At 38.1% G+C, this 19,204-nt stretch overlaps 1 protein-coding gene and 1 long non-coding RNA gene across 23 annotated transcripts in view; one reads left to right on the top strand and one right to left on the bottom strand.

Annotated features, from left to right (window-relative positions):
• Positions 1–19,204, top strand: part of LOC136245104 (probable serine/threonine-protein kinase DDB_G0271402) — a 34,769-nt gene that overhangs the window by 14,412 nt on the left and 1,153 nt on the right. For 2 of the 3 annotated variants that reach the window (XM_066036626.1, XM_066036624.1), the window contains one exon: positions 8,737–8,805. The exons of the other annotated variant lie outside the window; for it this stretch is intronic. In XM_066036626.1, coding sequence (XP_065892698.1) covers positions 8,737–8,805 — 69 coding nt within the window. The remainder of the gene's footprint in view (positions 1–8,736; positions 8,806–19,204) is intronic. 3 annotated transcript variants of the gene reach the window in all.
• LOC136245111 (uncharacterized) overlaps positions 610–19,204 on the bottom strand; it is a 31,755-nt gene continuing 13,160 nt past the window's right edge. For 3 of the 20 annotated variants that reach the window (XR_010695748.1, XR_010695753.1, XR_010695749.1), the window contains exons 5-12: positions 18,719–18,829; positions 6,765–6,979; positions 5,647–6,701; positions 2,094–2,349; positions 1,239–2,044; positions 1,085–1,185; positions 966–1,016; positions 611–909 (exon numbers count right to left, since the gene is read on the bottom strand). This is a non-coding gene — a long non-coding RNA (uncharacterized lncRNA). Of the gene's footprint in view, positions 910–965; positions 1,032–1,084; positions 1,186–1,238; positions 2,045–2,093; positions 2,350–3,397; positions 3,600–5,646; positions 6,702–6,764; positions 6,980–18,718; positions 18,830–19,040; positions 19,141–19,204 lie in introns of all 20 variants that reach the window. The other 17 variants (XR_010695747.1, XR_010695746.1, XR_010695743.1 and 14 more) reach the window with 15 other exon arrangements.

Below are 19,204 nucleotides of genomic sequence, written 5' to 3'. Positions count from 1 at the left end.
ACATATAAAGATAGTTATTTTACACTGAACAAATATTTGAAATGGGTGTGCTAATAGACTTACTGGTGTGGGAACTTACTAGTGTAAAAGTATATTACATGTTTCTGGTCGTACCAGGTGACCATGCAGGCTTTTTTTGCAACTCTTTGATGTGGTACACTACATTTGACATAGCAGTACATGGAATTATAGTTTTATTTATTAAGGCTTTACAACACAAGTGCTGAAGGTCTGTAGGACACCTGGTCCTACAGCCTGTTTAAAGTTGTTACAGAAAGTATGTTTGAAAAGGTGTAGAAAGGAGAAAAAATCCATGACTGGATCTGGGTGGCCTCAAACCTGCAGCCATCCGATTAACGCTCGAACGCTTACAGGAGTCTGCCAGGCGGTCAGGATGTTTTCTCCTTGACAATTTCATGTATATGTATCCATATAGGAACTCTAGAGAGTGACTTATTATCTCAAAGTACCCCATGTAGTGTATGTTTATAAGAAAAGAGTGTTTATATGTGAAAACCTTTCAACAGATATAAAATATTGCATGGTGATGTGCATTTCATTCAGCAAAAAAAAGAGAGAGAGAGACCAGGAAGGGGACCAGAAACATACAACTTTTCGTGTCCTAAGGTGGCTCTTCATAAGGCTTCAACAATGTATGCATTACTTAGCGCTAATTGTTTCTGTGGTTGACCACTATATCCTGACTTGTGTAAACCACATTACATAACATCAACTATGTCTCTTCACAAAATGTTTGGTAGCAAAGCTTTACTGGAAGTTCAAATACGAAGCCAAAGTTAGTGTGCAAGAAAAATAAGATAATTTCAACTTCAATTTAATTTTTAAAAATGAATAGTAGCACAAGAGCTGCAGAATTTCATCTCTGAGAGTAGCATGACAGCTGAACATCTGCACAGTATGTAAAAATTGTATAAAAATAACCTGTAAATATTGTAAGAACTTACACTGCAGTGAAATTCATTTGGAAGAAGCCAATGCTTCCACTAGCAAGATACCTACATGGTAAAACACTGCATGTATTTGGTATGTCATCACACATGATCATGACTGAATGTGAGTATACCTGTATCATCCATCACAATGGCAGCTGGTACACCATGTGAGATATTCCCATATTCATCCAGCATACAAACAGTGAATTGAACACATCAGGCATAAGGTAAACTGTTATGTAGTACATAAATAATTGCACTAAATAAACAATTATCTCAACTCACTCATGGGATAATGTTTTGGATTTCTTGGATGTGCCACTAAATACACTGTACACCTGATATCAGCAGTCCATCTCCAAGGTACATGGATTCTGACACCACAGAAATTATATAACAGTCCAATAGAACTTGGCTTACAGTAGTGCTTGACACCCTGCAACAAGCTGGATGGAATTTGTCTTTTATCCATATGCCATTTTTCCAGATAACATTAAAATAGCCACAGAAAGAGAAAATGTACTTACTATCTATCAGGTGGTATACATGGCCCTTCACGATCATGAGGACAGCTGTGTCATTCCTGCTATCCATTTGTTTTCCTCAACAGTGCCACCAGCCTTTGCCAAGCCTTTTCAGTCATCACTGGAAATCCTCTGATACTACTGCCCATTGGAGGTTATTGCCACGATATCATGTGAACAAGTCCAGGAGAGGATCATCCAACGAGATGACCACTTCAATTGGACAGCATCAAAAGATGGCTTTTGTTTGACTTCGTGGCCATCACTCCAATAACAGCTCAACAATCCTTCATGATTATTCCACTGACAAGATAACTTGATTGGCACATCCAACTAAATAGGGCCGAGGGTCAAACATCTAGTGGAGCTGAAGAGGACATGATGCGATCCATCCTGGAGGAATGATGTTATGAACAAGAATTTCAACGTTTCAAAGATTGTAATGGACCATGTCACCTCAGCTGGAAACATTGCTTGCTCCATATTTCCTGAGGTAAGAATCCAGTATTGTGGTAACCACACCACAAAAAGTTTCCACCAGGACTTGGTGAAGAATAAATCAGTACCCTAAATAGATAAATAGGTTAGTACGTCATTTTACATTTGCAGTGTTCACCTTGATGCAAATTGAGGATGACGGATGCCTCCATAAATAGACACTTTGTAATATAACTTGCAACCCTGATGTGATTACAGCCGTCCACCCACTAACAGCCTTCTCTGCTGTAGTGCTGAACCTTCATTCACACTACATTGCCACAAACTTCATATGCTCCATAGGTGCTTTGGATGGTGGTGATATGATGCATGGTGAGAGGACTTCTAATGGAACGCACATAGAATGCTTTAGAATAACACTTCCATTGGTAGATCTATGGAATTATAAATGTATACTGATAAGCAGGTTTAAATTATATAGAGTATTCATTTATGAAGTGGAAATTAAGAGCCAAGATAGCAGTGGTTTAGTAGTTAAGGATGTGGATGTTAGGTATGGAGGTCTCTGGTTTAGACCCAGATATTTATTGACATTTTTTACCATGTGGTAACTGCTCTATTAGACTATCTTAATCTCACCATTTTATACTTGTTTAGTTTTTGCTTTATAACTCTGTAGCTGTAACTACATACCATCAAAGGCACAGCTATGATGCTCAGCCTATGTACACATTGATTTCAAGTTATTTCCATGCTCGGTTTTAGCTGTGAGCAAAGTTTGATTCTTCTTATGTGAATAAATGTTCACAATTCTGTGCATATTTATCAGATTCATAGTAAACTTAGAATGTTGATTCACCGTATACTCTTTTCATTTATGCTGAAGTTTGTGGCAGTCGAGAAGAACATGCCGAAGCGATCAAGCACTATGCATAGCACCATGGTGCACCATAGCAACATGCAGAACATACCGAAGTGATTAAAGTGTGCATAAATTTTATATGTAGCACATGCATTATACCCAGTTTATTTCATTACATTTTTATAGTAAAATAGAATTATGCAACAATGGCCAGCTTTCACTCAGCTGGTCAGAATGGTGCACGTACATTTTACCTGCTAAATTCCTAGCAGGTTATTAGTGGTTAAATGTACCATCAGATGGTGTTTTAAGATATCAGTTTTCATGTATAGTCAGGAATTGTGGAGGATTCTTGATAGTGTTACATGTGGTGACTGTTGTATTAGAGTATTTGATATTAGAGTATCTCGATCTTGTTTTAAGTTTTTTTTGTTGATAAGGGCAACCCCTCATCCACCACTGCCATGTGTCTACTATTATATACTGTACCAAGCAGAAGATGGTACATCTTAAACAGAACACCTCCTAAATTGCACATAGCAGGCTAATGGTTTGCGACCATACATCAGTAGTGTTGGTCAGGTTACAACAAACAGTATCGAGGGTTTCTATAGTCTTACCCTGATGTATCATAGAAAGAGAATTGATCTCCATCATGCACTCACTACAACTGTAAAACAAACATGATAATTTGTCACAAGGTACAGAGCTTATGATTGCAGCTGTCCACCTGTTGTGTTTGTTTATTGAACATTGAGCCACTGTGGAAATTGGTTCGTTTATGGAGTATGAGTGTTGACAACCCTCAGTCTGCAGTGATAGCTGTCATGAAGGAGCACGCATGCACGCACACACACACACACACACACACACACTGAAAATTTAGCAGCATACAGAGACGTATCTGAAATAAAAGGAAATAAACACTACTATTATGATAGATCCTTTCATATTAGTATCATACAGTACGGTAGTACTGTATATTGGGGATAAAGAACTGGGGTTTTTCAGCCAAAAATATTGCCTAAAACCAGCCTCAATTTCCCTTCATGACAGCTTGGCAGCATTGATTAGGCACAGCTAAGCCCAAAAATGTCTTCAGACCAATCCCAAACCCTTCCAAAAGTTTTTAAGGAATTTAAAAATTTTCTATTTAACAGAATTTTACACTTGCCGACTAACTAATTCCTCTAGCCAAGCATAACTTGACAATGGATAAGGCTACAGGCTTGATTTCTTCACTGTTTGACGTTGCTTTAGCCCGAGATGTGCCTTTTCACCAATCACAGTACATACAATACATGCATCATGAACTTGCCTTTGTCCCCTTTTGTGTTCCAGTTCTTTTCATTGACAACACAAGGTATCATTTGTGGTTATAGCATAATGTGGCTTCCCTGTGTTGTGTTGGTTTGCTTATTGCCCATATTTTCTGTGGCAACTGGATTGATTGCAGAGATGCTTCCTGTACTGTTTTTTGTTTGTAACACTGTGTAACGGGCTGAAGTAGGTGAAAGCAAAGTGTAATAGCCACTTCAATTTCTAGTAGTTGGGGCTCACAAATCGTCCATATTTTTAATGGTGACTGGATTGATTGCAGAGGTGCTTTTCCTACTGTTATTTGTTTGTAGCGGCTGAACATAATTAAGGTAAGTGTGGTTCATCAGTCATAATAATGGTCCAAAAAAGCAAACAAACAAGTATAAAGAAAAATTAGGAATTTTCAGTTTGATAAAAAGTAGGGAAACAAGGGAGGTTGCCTACACCTGTAGATATACTAGTGGACGTTTAATCCCTAATTCAGTCATGGGTATATTTAGGGATTAACAATGTCCACTAGTATATCTACAGGTATAGGCGACCTTCCTATTTCTCTTTCATTTATTTCTAATGGAACTATTTTTCCTTATACTTGTATATACATATGCATAATAGACAAATATTTTAAATCCCTAAGAAGCTTTTGAGAAGTATCATTAATAATGGTTAATAAGTAGGAACAGCTTAAAACAGAAGGCTAACAAACACCATGAATATCTGTGATGATGAATGAATTTGACATCGTAACAACTGTGACACAGCACTAGAGTTGGACACAATACAGGGCCGATGGAAGCTCTTATAGTATGTTCACGTTGAGCTGAATCCTGAAAAACAGCTAAAAATAAAAAGTGGATTTTTCTCAACAGAGTTAACGTTTCAGCCAACCAGATGATTATTGGTAACAGCAAAGGTGTCAACAATAGACACGTACGGTTTGGCTCCATTACAAGTTCGAGAAAGGGTTGTAATGGAAACTGTGCTTATATGGCTTCTACATAGGAAATGTATTGTGAAAATTTTGATTTTCTGTAAATATTATGTCAAACATTTGAACAAAAACATTTTGAAATATTTTTAGCGGGTCAAGCAGTACTAGCTACAAATGAGCCAAATTTCAAGATCGTGTGTAATTGCATCCATGAGTTATTAAATGTTTCTGAGGATTCAGCTCAACGTGAACATACTATAGTGGCTGGTCAGGCAACAAGCCAGGTTTTGATTCAGGGATTGTGATGAGTGTGCGAAGCACGATGAGTGACTGTGCCGCGAAGCATGCCCCTCTAGGGGGGTCTGGGGCATGCCCCCCCCCAGGAAAATTTCAAACTTTTAGTGTTTGTAAACCACATTCTGAAGCACTTTTAGCACTTTACAAGAGTTGATTTTAAGATATTGCTTCATACATACACTGACTTGTGTAACTTCCCTAGCTGTCACACTACCTTTCTACGTATATGTTGTAAAGTCTAATTTCGTTTATACAATCGATCAGGTTTTTACAGGTTTTGCCTTCTTACCTGTACCCCTAATAATAATAATAATAACCTACCTTTCAGCAGAACTGGAAGAACGTCCACCGCACTGGTCATCATGTACTTCGATCATTAGACGCACGAATATAATAGAGGATAAGCAAGTGGTAACGTGAAGTCGGTTGCACATCCTTTTACTGCATTAAAGGTTAGAATGGTTGGTGTCTGTCTAGAAACATATAAATTAGTGTACAGGTATGTCATGATGACGTAACTACTATACGGAGCTACCTTATTAATATTAATGTATAGCTATATTAGCTTAACTAGGCATGCGCTCACATGACTGGCTTGGGCTGTGAAAATCTGCTACGGCAGTGGCCGTAGTGCTTACACCGGCCCTGCAATAGAATACAATGGGGAAACATCAAGCTCCACTAATGGTTTGGTTGACGAGGATATTAACAGCTCCTATTTATTAGAGACTTCTCCACTCGATGTTGATATTGGTGAGCCACCCCTAGTGACCACACCTGATAATAGTCACCACCTGTTAGAAACTTCTTTTGACACAGGGGAGCCATTGATGTTCCTCTATGACTGTGAGACCACTGGAGGCAGATCACATTATTGAGATGGCACCGGTGGTATTTGCACCAGAGGGGGTACACATTGCCACCCCAGAGTTCTCCAGTCTGTGTCATACGTCTGCCAACATTTTTGCATTTTCTTTCAAGACATGTGGTATCAGAGCTGTTGATCTGAACAACCAGCCAGACTTCACTACGGTATTCACACGGTTTGTCACATGGACGGTAAGTTGTGTGTCTACATGTGTAGCATCACTAGCTTTGTATAATATTGGTAGCTCATAATGTGTTTTCATATGATTTCATTTTTCTTGTGATGGAAATGAAATGGTGGGCCCATTCAACTTTCTTCCACAACTTCAATTTGTACTTTGCTAACACACTATTTGATGTTAATAAAAAGGCAAATAGTGATTAACACTTTTGTAATAATCATAAAGATGCTTGATTATCTTGGCTGATACAGTGCAATGGTTCACTGTTTGATGAATGGCAGAAGGATAACAGTCTAGCCTTGGAGAGGATATATAACAAGTTTTTCCCTGAGGAAACATACAATGGTGAAACATGGCTACAGTATTTTTAATGTACATATTGAATATTACCTTTTTTCATCGCCTTTCATAAAGCTCCCTGAGTTTTGGCAGATGTCAGATGAAGAGGATTTTCACCACCGCATTTCTTAAACCCCACCTGTGACAATGTCACCACTCCTTACACATTTGACAATTTGTAACAAAGCCCAAGTAGTTGCTGCATGAATATGAAAATCTGGTTACAATGACAGAGTATGCTGTTCTGGGACAATACTGCTCTCTTGCTATGGCAAAATGTTTGAAACAGGTGAATGTTTCATACGAAATACTACAAACAGCATTTGAAGAACATTATAATAATCACATGGCCTTCACACACCTTTGTGACAAAGGTATTACCAGAAAATCTTGGGAAGAGAGAGAATACAGGAGTATTTTCAATAAGGGTGACTGACACATCCAACCATAGTTCCATATCTTTGGGTGCTGTCAGTAACAAACGGCTTTAATAAAGGCCACAAACAAAATAAAAGCGTTCACCATCAACTAGACTTCAACCACTGTTTCTCAGTTCTACTTCAATGTTCGTGAATGCTATGCACAGTAAACAACTTTTCCACTATTGTCAATTACTGCTTGGTATACACTTATTATAATAAGGTGGTTAGTACAAGTGCACCACGCACTATTGTTACAGGTCCCACAACAGTCGTAAATAACTGGCTGGTTTTTATGATACGACTGTCAAGCTTTAGATGGGTAAGTATTTATAAATAAGCTTCATTTTTGCATAAGCTTCATTTGTGTACCATCCTACAGAGCTATAGCTCAACTACTGACATACATTATTCTAATAGCTTAGTGCATGTGTGACCTTCAGACTTACAGCAGTTGTAGCTTGTCAGCATCACAAGCACTATATGTGACCGTCTCAGCAAAAACCCGACTTGTTTGCACAATTCAAAATTTTTTCTCAGCATTATTTGCAGTGTCCAAGGAATGGATCACTAACTCTGTGGTGAGTAGTTTTGGAATTATGGCGCTAGACAGTAGGAAGAGCAAGATAATTATTGATTTGTACAGCGGACTATACTGAAAATACACTACAGGCACTTACATTCACAGCCATAACTTCCATTTGGATCAGTGTACGATGTTGGAATTTGGCTTAAAATGATCACCACGGATTAGCACATCAGCCAAGTTATAGTGTTAGCCCTGTAGTCACTTGCATATATGGGTATGAAGGCAGTTTAGTAGAAGAAATTATGACGATCTTGTTTACGTTTACCGTATCGTAAATAAACGCACGTGACACCATAACGAAACAAAGATTTTTGAACTCTCCATGAACAGGCGAATAAGATGGTATATAGTTTTGATTGATTTCTTTCCCAATAAAAACTTGCATATTTTTTCTTGTAGCATCTGTAATTTTATGAATTATTTTGAAATTTTGTTTTTCTCAATACGCATGCTTGTGCGAACAAGTCGGGTTTTTGCTGAGATGGTCGCATATATTGCCTAGATTATCGTTAAGGGACTGTTTCCAGCTCAGTTTGTGAGTCCAGTCTGCAAAATGTATTAGGCTATTTTTGGTCATCCAATTTTGGAATGTTGAAGAAAATGAATTTGGTTGTAAGGTGCAAACTATTTTCATGTGCCACTATAAATCATTTACAAGTTATCATACATACAATGGTACTGTATGATAGGGATCATGTAGGTTTAGTTTTTTCGCCCAAAAATATTATGAAAAAATCAGCTTCTCTTTTCCTTTATAACAGCTTGGCACAAACCCTTCCAACAAATTTCTATGAAAATCAATTGAGTTAGTTTTTTGCTAACCAACTGACTGCCTTGCTCTGTGTTATATATTGGTATCTTGGCTGCACGTGTGGTGCTTTATTTCCTATCATACTTACTACAATGTTTGTCCATGTGCATATGTATACATCTCATACCTGATGTGTATGATGTCATCTGTTTCTTACACATGTACAATTACACACTCCATTGATTGTATGTATCCTGCCTACAGGCCACCCAGTTGGAGGTGCAAAAATTAACCAGCCAATTTAAAGGAGCTCGAGTGACAACTCCTAATATGGTAAGGAATAGTACAGACTACATTTATAATGTTGGTACCTGCCCTACATGCAGGACCATCTCAACATTATACATGATAATGCTGGGAACAGGACCAAGCATCATACAGTACGATAGTACTGTATAGTAGGGACCACAAAGGAGTAGAAGTGGCCCACGAAATAACATCACCCAAAAGCCAGCCTAAAATTTCCCAGACAATGATGAGGCAGTGTTGGTTAGGTAAAACTAAGCCCAAAAAAGGTTTCAGTTTGATCCGAAACACTTTCAGCAAGTTGCCATGGAATTTTTAAAAAAATTCTGTAAGGCATCAGTAAGTAACTGACTGATGCCTTCAGACAAGTGTAACTCGATAATGACTACAGCTACAGGTTTGATTTTTTCACTGTTTAGCATTGCTTCATCCTGAGAGGTACCTTTTGGTATACTGCAGTACATAAAATGCATTCTTCATGGACTTACCAGTGTCCTCCTTTGTGTCCCATTCATCTTTGCTGACAGTGAAAAGTGTCGATTTAGTGGTAGCACGTGATAAGCTTCCCTTCGAAATGGAAACCATCCGTATTTTTCATAGTGGCTACTTTGATTGCAGAGGTGCTTTTCGAACAGTTCTCGATTCGTATTGCTGTATAATGGGTTGAACATAGCCAACACCGAAGCGTAATGGATTCTTCACTTTTCAGACAATAATTGATATAACTGGGGAGTGTGGTGCCATTTCTTTTGATATGTGTGATATGCAGAGGTGCTTTTCGAACAGTTCTTGATTCATAATGCTGTGTAACAGGCTGAACATAGCTGACAATGAAGCATAATGAATATTACTATAATTGATATAGCCTGGGCACACTGCCATTTCATATGTGGTATGTGTGGGTTCACCAGTCATAATAAATATTTACAAAAAATGTTAACAAACAAGTGCACAAAAGATTTAGAATTTTCCACTATAGTAGGGACCATAGCACATCGATAAAAAGCTCTGAAACAAGTTGGAGTAGTGCACAATATTAAGTCACAGTAAAACAATAAGAAGTGTTATATCCCTGCTGTGTTCAAGATACCATAATGGAAATGTACAGTAGGGACACAACACTTAATTATTGTTTTACTGTGATTTAATATTGTGCACTACTCCAGCTTGTTTCAGTACTTTTTATCAATGTGCTATGGTCCCTACTGTAGTTGAAAATTCCAAAGTTTTGTGTACTTGTTAAACATCATGTTGCTATTAGAGTGCATGGTGATATCACTTTTTAAAAAGTAGGAGGTTTTCTTGCTGAAGTTAATGATGCAACACACCAAAGTTGTTTGTTTGTGGTTCTGACAGGAATGTAGTTCAATTATCCAATGAGTCAAGGCAACTGTATATACAGCACAGATGGTACAGTTATGTTTACCTTACTGTCAATAAAGAGAAATTAACTTGTGCATAATTTAAAAACCAACACAATTTTGCAATTATAGTTACTGCATGGCGAGCAAAGGCTTGGAAATTGTCCTATGCTATGCACTTTCAGTTTTAATGTTGTAGTGACACATATACCTCTTTGCATCAAAAAGGTCCCAAAAATGAAAATAAGTCATGACTTAGCCGGGGATTGAACTCAGGTTGGTTATTAATAACTTGAATTGCCACAGTTGTTTGGGGGTTATTGATGAAATGTAGCTCAACTTTTCAGTGATCTTTCTCTACACCGGTGCCTTTATCACCCTATAAAGGACAAACCATGTATTGATTTGCTACAACAACGCTCTAGTTGCCAGATGATGGGTGTTTAATTTTGCTAAAATCCCATGTCGATATGTGCTTTGGATGCCAAGATACCATGGACTAAAGTTGAGTTTTAAATGGTGTACACGAAAAGGTACTGGGTAGAAAGAGAAAAAAAACATTGCCAACATGTAGATTTGAACCCTACACGCTAGTCAGGTATTCTTACCGTTTGTGCTGTGGTTTACAAAGGAATGTTGCTCAAGTTTTCTCTACACCATGACCTTCTATGCACTGTAGAGAACGGACGGAAGCATGCATGAACTCTTGATAATAATCTTAGTGTAGCCAGATGATGAGTGCTTGATTATCAGCACTGATTGTGTCGATTCACACTGAGTTTGATGAGTAAATGGCGTGATGGGCGGACAGATAGCTTTATATATGTAGTCACTGATTAGGGGTAGATCTATGAGGTTGACAAGGGGAGGGACACAGTTGTATATAGGCGGTTGGAGAAAACAGATTCCTTTGTTAGTTGTATATTCTTGTAGTAGCAATAATCACCTAGTACTATCATACAATATGACAGTACTGTATAGTAAGGACCACAAAAGTTTGGGCATGGCCCACGAAAAGCATCACCTAAATACCAGCCTCAATTTTCCCTGACAACGATGAGGCAGTATAAGCCCAAACAAGCTTTCAGATTGACCCGAAACGCTTTCAACAAGTTGTCACAGAAAAACTTAATACATGGAGTTTTCTACTGACTGACTGACTGATACTTTCAGACAAGCATAATTCGATAATGGATAAGGCTACGGGCTTGATTTTTTCATTGTTCAACAGTGCTTCAACCGGACACGTGCCTTTTGGCACACAGTACATACAATTCATTCTTCATGGACCTCCTTTGTGTCCCATTCATCTTGGCTGACAGTGAAAAGTGTCAATTTTACGCTAGCATGTGATGGCTTTCCTTTGTAATGGAAATTGTTCGTTTTTCATAATCCATTACACTTTGTTGTCAGCCATGTTTAACCTGTTACACAGCATTATGAATCAAGAACTGTTCAAAAAGCACCTCTGCAATCAAAGGTGCCAAGATACTTGACGGTAATTGGTAGCTGGGGCATGCAGCGCTATTTCTTTCTTTTGATGCAGTATGTGTGGATTCACCAGTCATAATAATTTTATTTTATAAAAAAGTTAAGAAACAAGTACACAAAAGAATTAGGAATTTTCAATTAGAGTAGGAACCATTGCACATGTAGGCAACCAGCTGTCACTCTGGCATGTAGCATCTTCAGTCATACTAAGTGCTTCTGTCATGTTGATGGTGTTTCAGCTATTAATGGCTTTTATAACAGCTTTTAAGACTTTACAATCTTTTACATGGCCAAAATGGTAACAATGTTAGATATGCAAGTGCACAAAAAATTTGGAATTTTCAACTAGAGTAGGGACCTAGCACCTCAATAAAAAGTACTGAAACAAGCTGGAGTAGTGCACGATATTATATTACAGTAAAACAATAAGAAGTGTTATATCCCTACTGTGCATTTTCATTATGGTATCTTAATGTAAACAAACAAGTATACGAAAAAATAGAAATTTGTATTTAAGTAGGGATCATGGAAATAAAAGCAATGAAACAAGGAAGGTCATCTACACTTGCAGCTATATAGTGGACATCTTCAGTCATGGCTATGACTGAAGTGAACTCCACTAGTATAGCTGCAGGTATAGATGACCTTCCTTGTTTCATTGCTTTTATTTCCATGATCCCTAAATTTTATAATTGTTCCTTACATTTGTACAATTAAATGTAGATAGACTGTGTTCCATTTGTGTCTACTAATTTCATATGGTATATATGTATAAATATGATACTGGAATAGTCATTGCATGTAGTTTAATACAAGTAATTATCACACAGATTGTTTTTTGACATGAGCTATAACCAGTAAATCACTTTTATGCTTTTATGCATAGCACGTACCATTCACCGGTGACCACCTTGACACATAACTAGCTATTGTGTTATACTGTAACTGCATGATCCTGCTGTATGCAGTTATGCATAAACAGTCTCTATGAAGGTCAAATCGGTGTTAACTGTCAATGTTGGGTATGGCCGATGAAGAGCTGTGCATGAATTTGGATTACTGAGGAAGCATGATCAAGCATGATCAAGCATCCCCTCAATCTTGATATGTGATCCAGTCTGGGAACAACTGGTCTTATCGCCCATGTCAGTGGATTCGATTTTTCACCCAGAACACAAAGCTACATGAATAAACTATCTAATTTCACAATCAAAATCAGCTAGATTTGAGTGGTCTGGTTTTGCTGGCTGCTTTTCCCAAGCCCAGTGGTGATTCCGTACATGCGGTGTGGGGCCTAATGGAGCTCCAGTCAGCCAGGGGATGGCTGTATGTGGCTGTACAGCTCTGTGGTGTTCAATAAATACAATTTCCTTTTGTTTTAGCCAGTTTTGAGACCTGACTTGGCCTAGTTCATCCCTACGCCTTCCTTTTCAATTTTCTTGAACAGCCTCTTTCCCTCCTTCTGAGCCCCCGCCTCCCTCCCCGTTTGGAGCTCGCCTGATACAGTCAACCTTGGTTCAAAAACTATTTAAAATGGGGGAAAACTTAGTTGTTGGCTATTTGCACAGTGGATGCTCTGGAAGGTAAGGAATTGGTGTAAAACGTGTGAAAATTTGGTACACACAGCTTCAGGCCCGTAGCCAGGGGGGTTCTGAAGAACCGCCCTCTTGGAAAAAAGGTCCACAATTTTAGCTAATAGTTCCATAATTTAACCAAAAGGTCCACAATTTTAGTATACAAGTCCAAATTTTCAGGAGCAAAAGTCCATTAGCTACAGTTTACTAGATACCACTAATAAGAAGCTAAATTAAGTGCTCCAAGTAACTCATTCAGTGCTTGTATTAAATGCAATTCAAGATCAAGATACTCTAATAGAGCAGTCAATCACTCTAATAGAACAGTCACAATTACATTTTCTTTTAAAAGCTACTTGATTTGCATACATGTAGATTGTCTAAACCAACCTTTCATTCAAATAAGATTTTGGTGGACAAGCCCCTCCGTGCAGAGCCCATGAATAGCATTGATCCATGCTTCAACTCCATACAATGTGTAAATTTCATTGCTTAAGACACCTTTTGTTCTGCTACACTGCCCCTGTGATCATGGCGGAGTGCTCAATCTTTCCCATTCTTATTCACTGTGACATTCCAATATATTATATTTAGACACATGCATGTGCAGATGGTATAATTACAGTAGTAGAGATATTTTTCCAGATATCATCCATGCAGCTGGTATTCAGCTTAGCTTAAAAATTGTTATTTTTATTGACTGAAATGCCACTAAATTAAACCTTTTAGTATCTATTTTCAAAAAATTTCCATGGGGGAGCCCCCTAGTTTCAGCATGCTTTGCATGCTGGGTGCGCACACCATAATATAATCTGAATCATTTCATATAAAAAGGTCCACTTTTCTTCTAAAAGAACCTACCCAGATAAAAGTCTGGCTACGGCCCTGAGCTTCAACCATTGGTGAGCTACAACACACTAAATACTTAAAACCGGCATTTCTCAATACTTTTAAATAGGTGATAAGACCGGTTTTCCCAGACTGGGTCACATTTAAAGATAGTTATTTTACACTGAACAAATATTTGAAATGGGTACGCTAACAGACTTACTGGTGTGGGTAGCAGAAGTGCACCTACTAGTGTAAAGGTATATTACATGTTTCTGGTCCTATCAGTTCCCCAGGTGACCAGGCTTTTTTTTTGCAACTCTTTGATGTGGTACACTACATTTGACATAGCAGTACATGGAATTATAGTTTTATTTATTAAGGCTTTACAGCACAAGTGCTGAAGGTCTGTAGGACACCTGGTCCTACAGCCTGTTTAAAGTTGTTACAGAAAGTATGTTTGAAAAGGTGTAGAAAGGAGAAAAAATCCATGACTGGATCTGGGCGGCCTCAAACCTGCAGCCATCCAATTAACGTTTGAATGCTCACAGGAGTCTGCCAGGCAGTCAGGATATTTCTCCTTGTCAATTTCATGTATGTGTATCCATTGGAACTCTAGAGAGTGACTTATTATCTCAAAGTACCCCATGTAGTGTATGTTTATAAGAAAAGAGTGTTTATAAGATGTGAAAACCTTTCAACAGATATAAAATATTGCATGATGTGCAATTCATTCAGGAAAAAAAAAAAAAAGAGAGAGAGAGAGAGAGACCAGGAAGGGAACCAGAAACATACAACTTTTCGTGTCCTAAGGTGGCTCTTCATAAGGCTTCAACAATGTATGCATTACTTAGTGCTAATTGTTTCTGTGGTTGACCACTACATCCTGTCTTGTGTAAACCACATTACATAACATCAACTATGTGTCTTCACAAAATGTTTGGTAGCAAAGCTTTACTGGAAGTTCAAATACGAAGCCAAAGTCAGTGTGCAAGAAAAATAAGATAATTTCAACTTCAATTTAGTTTTTAAAAATGAATAGTAGCACAAGAGCTGCAGAATTTCATCTCTGAGAGTAGCATGACAGCTGAACATCTGCACAGTACGTAAAAATTGTATAAAAATAGCCTGTAAATATGGTAAGAACTTACACTGCAGTGAAATTCATTTGGAAGAAACCAATGCTTCCACTATCAAGATACCTACATGGTAAAACACTGCATGTATTTGGTATGTCATCACACATGATCATGACTGAATGTGAGTATACCTGTATCATCCATCACAATGGCAGCTGGTACACCATGTGAGATATTCCCATATTCATCCAGCATACAAACAGTGAATTGAACACATCAGGCATAAGGTAAACTGTTATGTAGTACATAAATAATTTAAAAAATTATCTCAACTCACTCAAGGGATAATGCTTTGGATTTCTCAGATGTGCCACTAAATACACCTGATATTAGCAGTCCATCTCCAAGGTACATGGATTCTGACAGCACAGAAATTATAAAGATGCTTGATTACCTTGGCTGATACAGTGCAATGGTCCACTGTTTGATGAATAGCAGAAGGATAACAGTCTAGTCTTGGAGAGGATATACAACAAGTTTTTCCCTGAGGAGATATACAATGGTGAAACATGGCTACAGTATTTTTAATGTACTGGATATTACCTTTTTTCATCGCCTTTCATAAAGCTCCCTGAGTTTTGGCAGATGTCAGATGAAGAGGATTTTCACCACCACATTTCTTAAACCCCACCTGTGACAGTGTCACCACTCCTTACACATTTGATAATTTGTAACAAAGCCCAAGTAGTTGCTGCATGAATATGAAAATCTGGTTACAATGACAAGAGTATGCTGTTCTGGGACAATACTGCTCTCTTGCTACGGCAAAATGTTTGAAACAGGTGAATGTTTCATACGAAATGCTACAAACAGCATTTGAAGAACATTATAATAATCACATGGCCTTCACACACCTTTGTGACAAAGGTATTACCAGAAAATCTTGGGAAGAGAGAGAATACAGGAGTATTTTCAATAAGGGTGACTGACACATCCAACCATAGTTCCATATCTTTGGGTGCTGTCAGTAACAAACGGCTTTAATAAAGGCCACAAACAAAATAAAAGCGTTCACCATCAACTAGACTTCAACCACTGTTTCTCAGTTCTACTTCAATGTTCGTGAATGCTATGCACAGTAAACAACTTTTCCACTATTGTCAATTACTGCTTGGTATACACTTATTATAATAAGGTGGTTAGTACAAGTGCACCACGCACTATTGTTACAGGTCCCACAACAGTCGTAAATAACTGGCTGGTTTTTATGATACGACTGTCATGCTTTAGATGGGTAAGTATTTATAAATAAGCTTCATTTTTGCAGAAGTTGATTTTTGATACCTGCCTCTACCCGGTAATGATGAATTTAAAAAAATCCATTTCAAATCTTTGTGTAAAATATGGGCAGAACTAACATGTGAACAGAAAAGAAAAGTAGCTCCACACAATAGACAATCAGGTAAATAGCAAATCCAGCATTATTGAGCCAAGTACAAAGGAATTTACAAAGTATTCACTCTGAAGGGCTAAACTTGGAACTTGTGCGACATGCTTCCCAGAGAGGTCCTGTTTGTAGAGAACAAAATGCTTAATTGATTTCGGTTATGCACTTTGTGGCAATAGTTTGCTTGTATCAAGCCTTACAAATTTCATGCTGAAGCCATACAAAACCTGTACTAAGCCAATTAAAAGTTGTGGACATATTCCAGAAGTGCACAGTTCCTCCATTGTCTTATATATAGTACTTAAATAGTTTGCCAAATAAAGACATAACAGAAGTAACGATGCATTGATATCATTTTGGGTATCGCCAACAGGAGTTTAACCACTCCATTCATTTTACAAGGCATGCCTAAAAGAATTCGATTTTTGGGAGTAATATTGCAGCTACGTTTGTTATGGTGAATGGACTAATCCAGAGGTATCACCGGAAAATTCTATTTAGTATATACGCATCTGTTTTCTAGAGTGTTTTACATGTCTTTTGTTTTCTACTAAACTATTGGAGGATTTTAGTGGCTAAGCTTCCTTATAGAATGGTTAATTTACATATGTGGGTGTGGTCTGTACTCAACAACATGCATACTGTTGTGTTGCTATAAGCAACAACTTCTGACTACTCATCACCATCATGATCAACTTAAGCTGCAACTCATTAATTTCCTAGTCAACTTGTGACACTATCTGCACATACACTGTGATTTAAGTGAGGAAGCAGCAGTAAGGTGTGAGCTTTCCCCAGGTCTTCAACAAAAACATGTTCAGTCTTCCACACTTATTGTGACAATTTTAAAATGACAAACAATCCAATCGCACAGTGTCTACTCCTATATTCCCATGTATGTAAATCACCTGGTTATCTAAGTCAGCTCGAGACCACACCCTCAGATCTTTATGTTTTAAAAACCTCATAAAATCCACAAAGATCCTTGTGCTAGCTACACATACAACTACATGTATAATGCTTGCCAAGTATTGTGAATGGATGATTATTTCAGTATTAATATGATTTGGCACTCTTATAAGTGCAAAGTAAACTTATACTAGTAATTAGTCCAGTTACATTTCAGTGTTCAAGTGATAACTTTATAAAAATCAGAGCAACACACATGCCTTCAGCTGCTGTGCTAGTACAGTCACACCTACCCAGTGGACCGGCACTGGGACACCTGTGCGATATTCAGGTCAAATCCTCCTGGGGCAGGACTAGTAACCCACGTCATGTCTCACAGGTGAAGAAGTGGGCACCTGAATTCCCACCTGGACCTTCACTCACTATGTGAGACATGAACAGTTAACATTTGCTCCCCCAGTTTACACCAGTTACTGATTGATGTTACAGATGGGCGAGCTGTTTCCCCAGTTGACACCAGGTCCGCTTGGTAGACTGGAGCAATGTGAGTAAGGCTTCTTGCTCAAGGGAACAACAACACCAATTTGGTACAACTGGGTGTTGAACCTGGACCAAGCCAATGCTCTGGCCGCTTGGATATGCTGCCTCTCACACACACGCATGCACGTACGCACGCACACATACACACTCGGAAGTACCATCAAGCTCAAGACAGATGTTTGCGGAAACAGTTAATTACTAAAGGATTAGAAAATTTGCTGGCTGGACCACAGTCTCAGTCCAGCCCTTTTCATTGCAACACTTTCCGGTAGTCTTTCAAGAGAGTACAAGACATATCGGCACAAGTGTATAACTACCCATCCCCAACATGGCTGACAATGATTGGTTTGGTTGAGAGATTCCTTTATTTGTAAAAGCCAACTGTGTGAATGGAAAAGCTCTTAAAATCATATTTAACTGCTTAACTTTATCATGCCATCTTACAGCTTCACACAATGGACATGTTGTGTCTGAGACAGCCATCCAAATAGAATCCTTTTACATGTACAAAATGACCCAACCATCTGAGCCCCTACATGTAACCGAGCTTAACAGATTGCCAACAGACTCTCACATACCAAAACATTCAGACACACATGCATGTATACACATCCACACCCACACGAGCTCCATCACTGTTGTTGACACATGTACAATGCTTACTACACACATTATGTACAACTCATATGGATTTAACACTCTATCACTTACGGACAGATGTTGTTCTGGTAAGAATCACATAGTAATCCGTGATTGTGGCTTCCATAGTGTTTGAACAACAGCAACTTAAATGATTCTCCATACTAGTTGTATGTAGAACACCTACATAACCACATATAACTGATGTAAACTCGTGTGTACTATAGCTAACTATGATACTTATACACTAGCATGTTCTTGGGTACGAAACACAGTAGTTGACGCTGCACTTCATTATGACTTGAACAGTGGGTAAACTAATGATATACAAGTGATCTTGTATCCATGGTAACTACTGCAACCATGGTAACCTTTCAGTAATGTCTATACTAACCATTAGATTTACTTGATATAGTAAACTAGCTGCTTTCATAATGTAGTTCTTGTCTTAACACGTCACTAAATATTTCCTTCATATACATTTGGTAGCATTCCTATAATAAAATGACTCAAGAATAATAATGGTAGCCAACACAGTTACTATGGTAACTCTCAGTA

Source organism: Dysidea avara, chromosome 15 (genome assembly GCF_963678975.1).
Source record: "Dysidea avara chromosome 15, odDysAvar1.4, whole genome shotgun sequence".
NCBI lineage: Eukaryota > Metazoa > Porifera > Demospongiae > Dictyoceratida > Dysideidae > Dysidea > Dysidea avara.
This window is presented reverse-complemented; position numbering and strand designations above follow the sequence as displayed.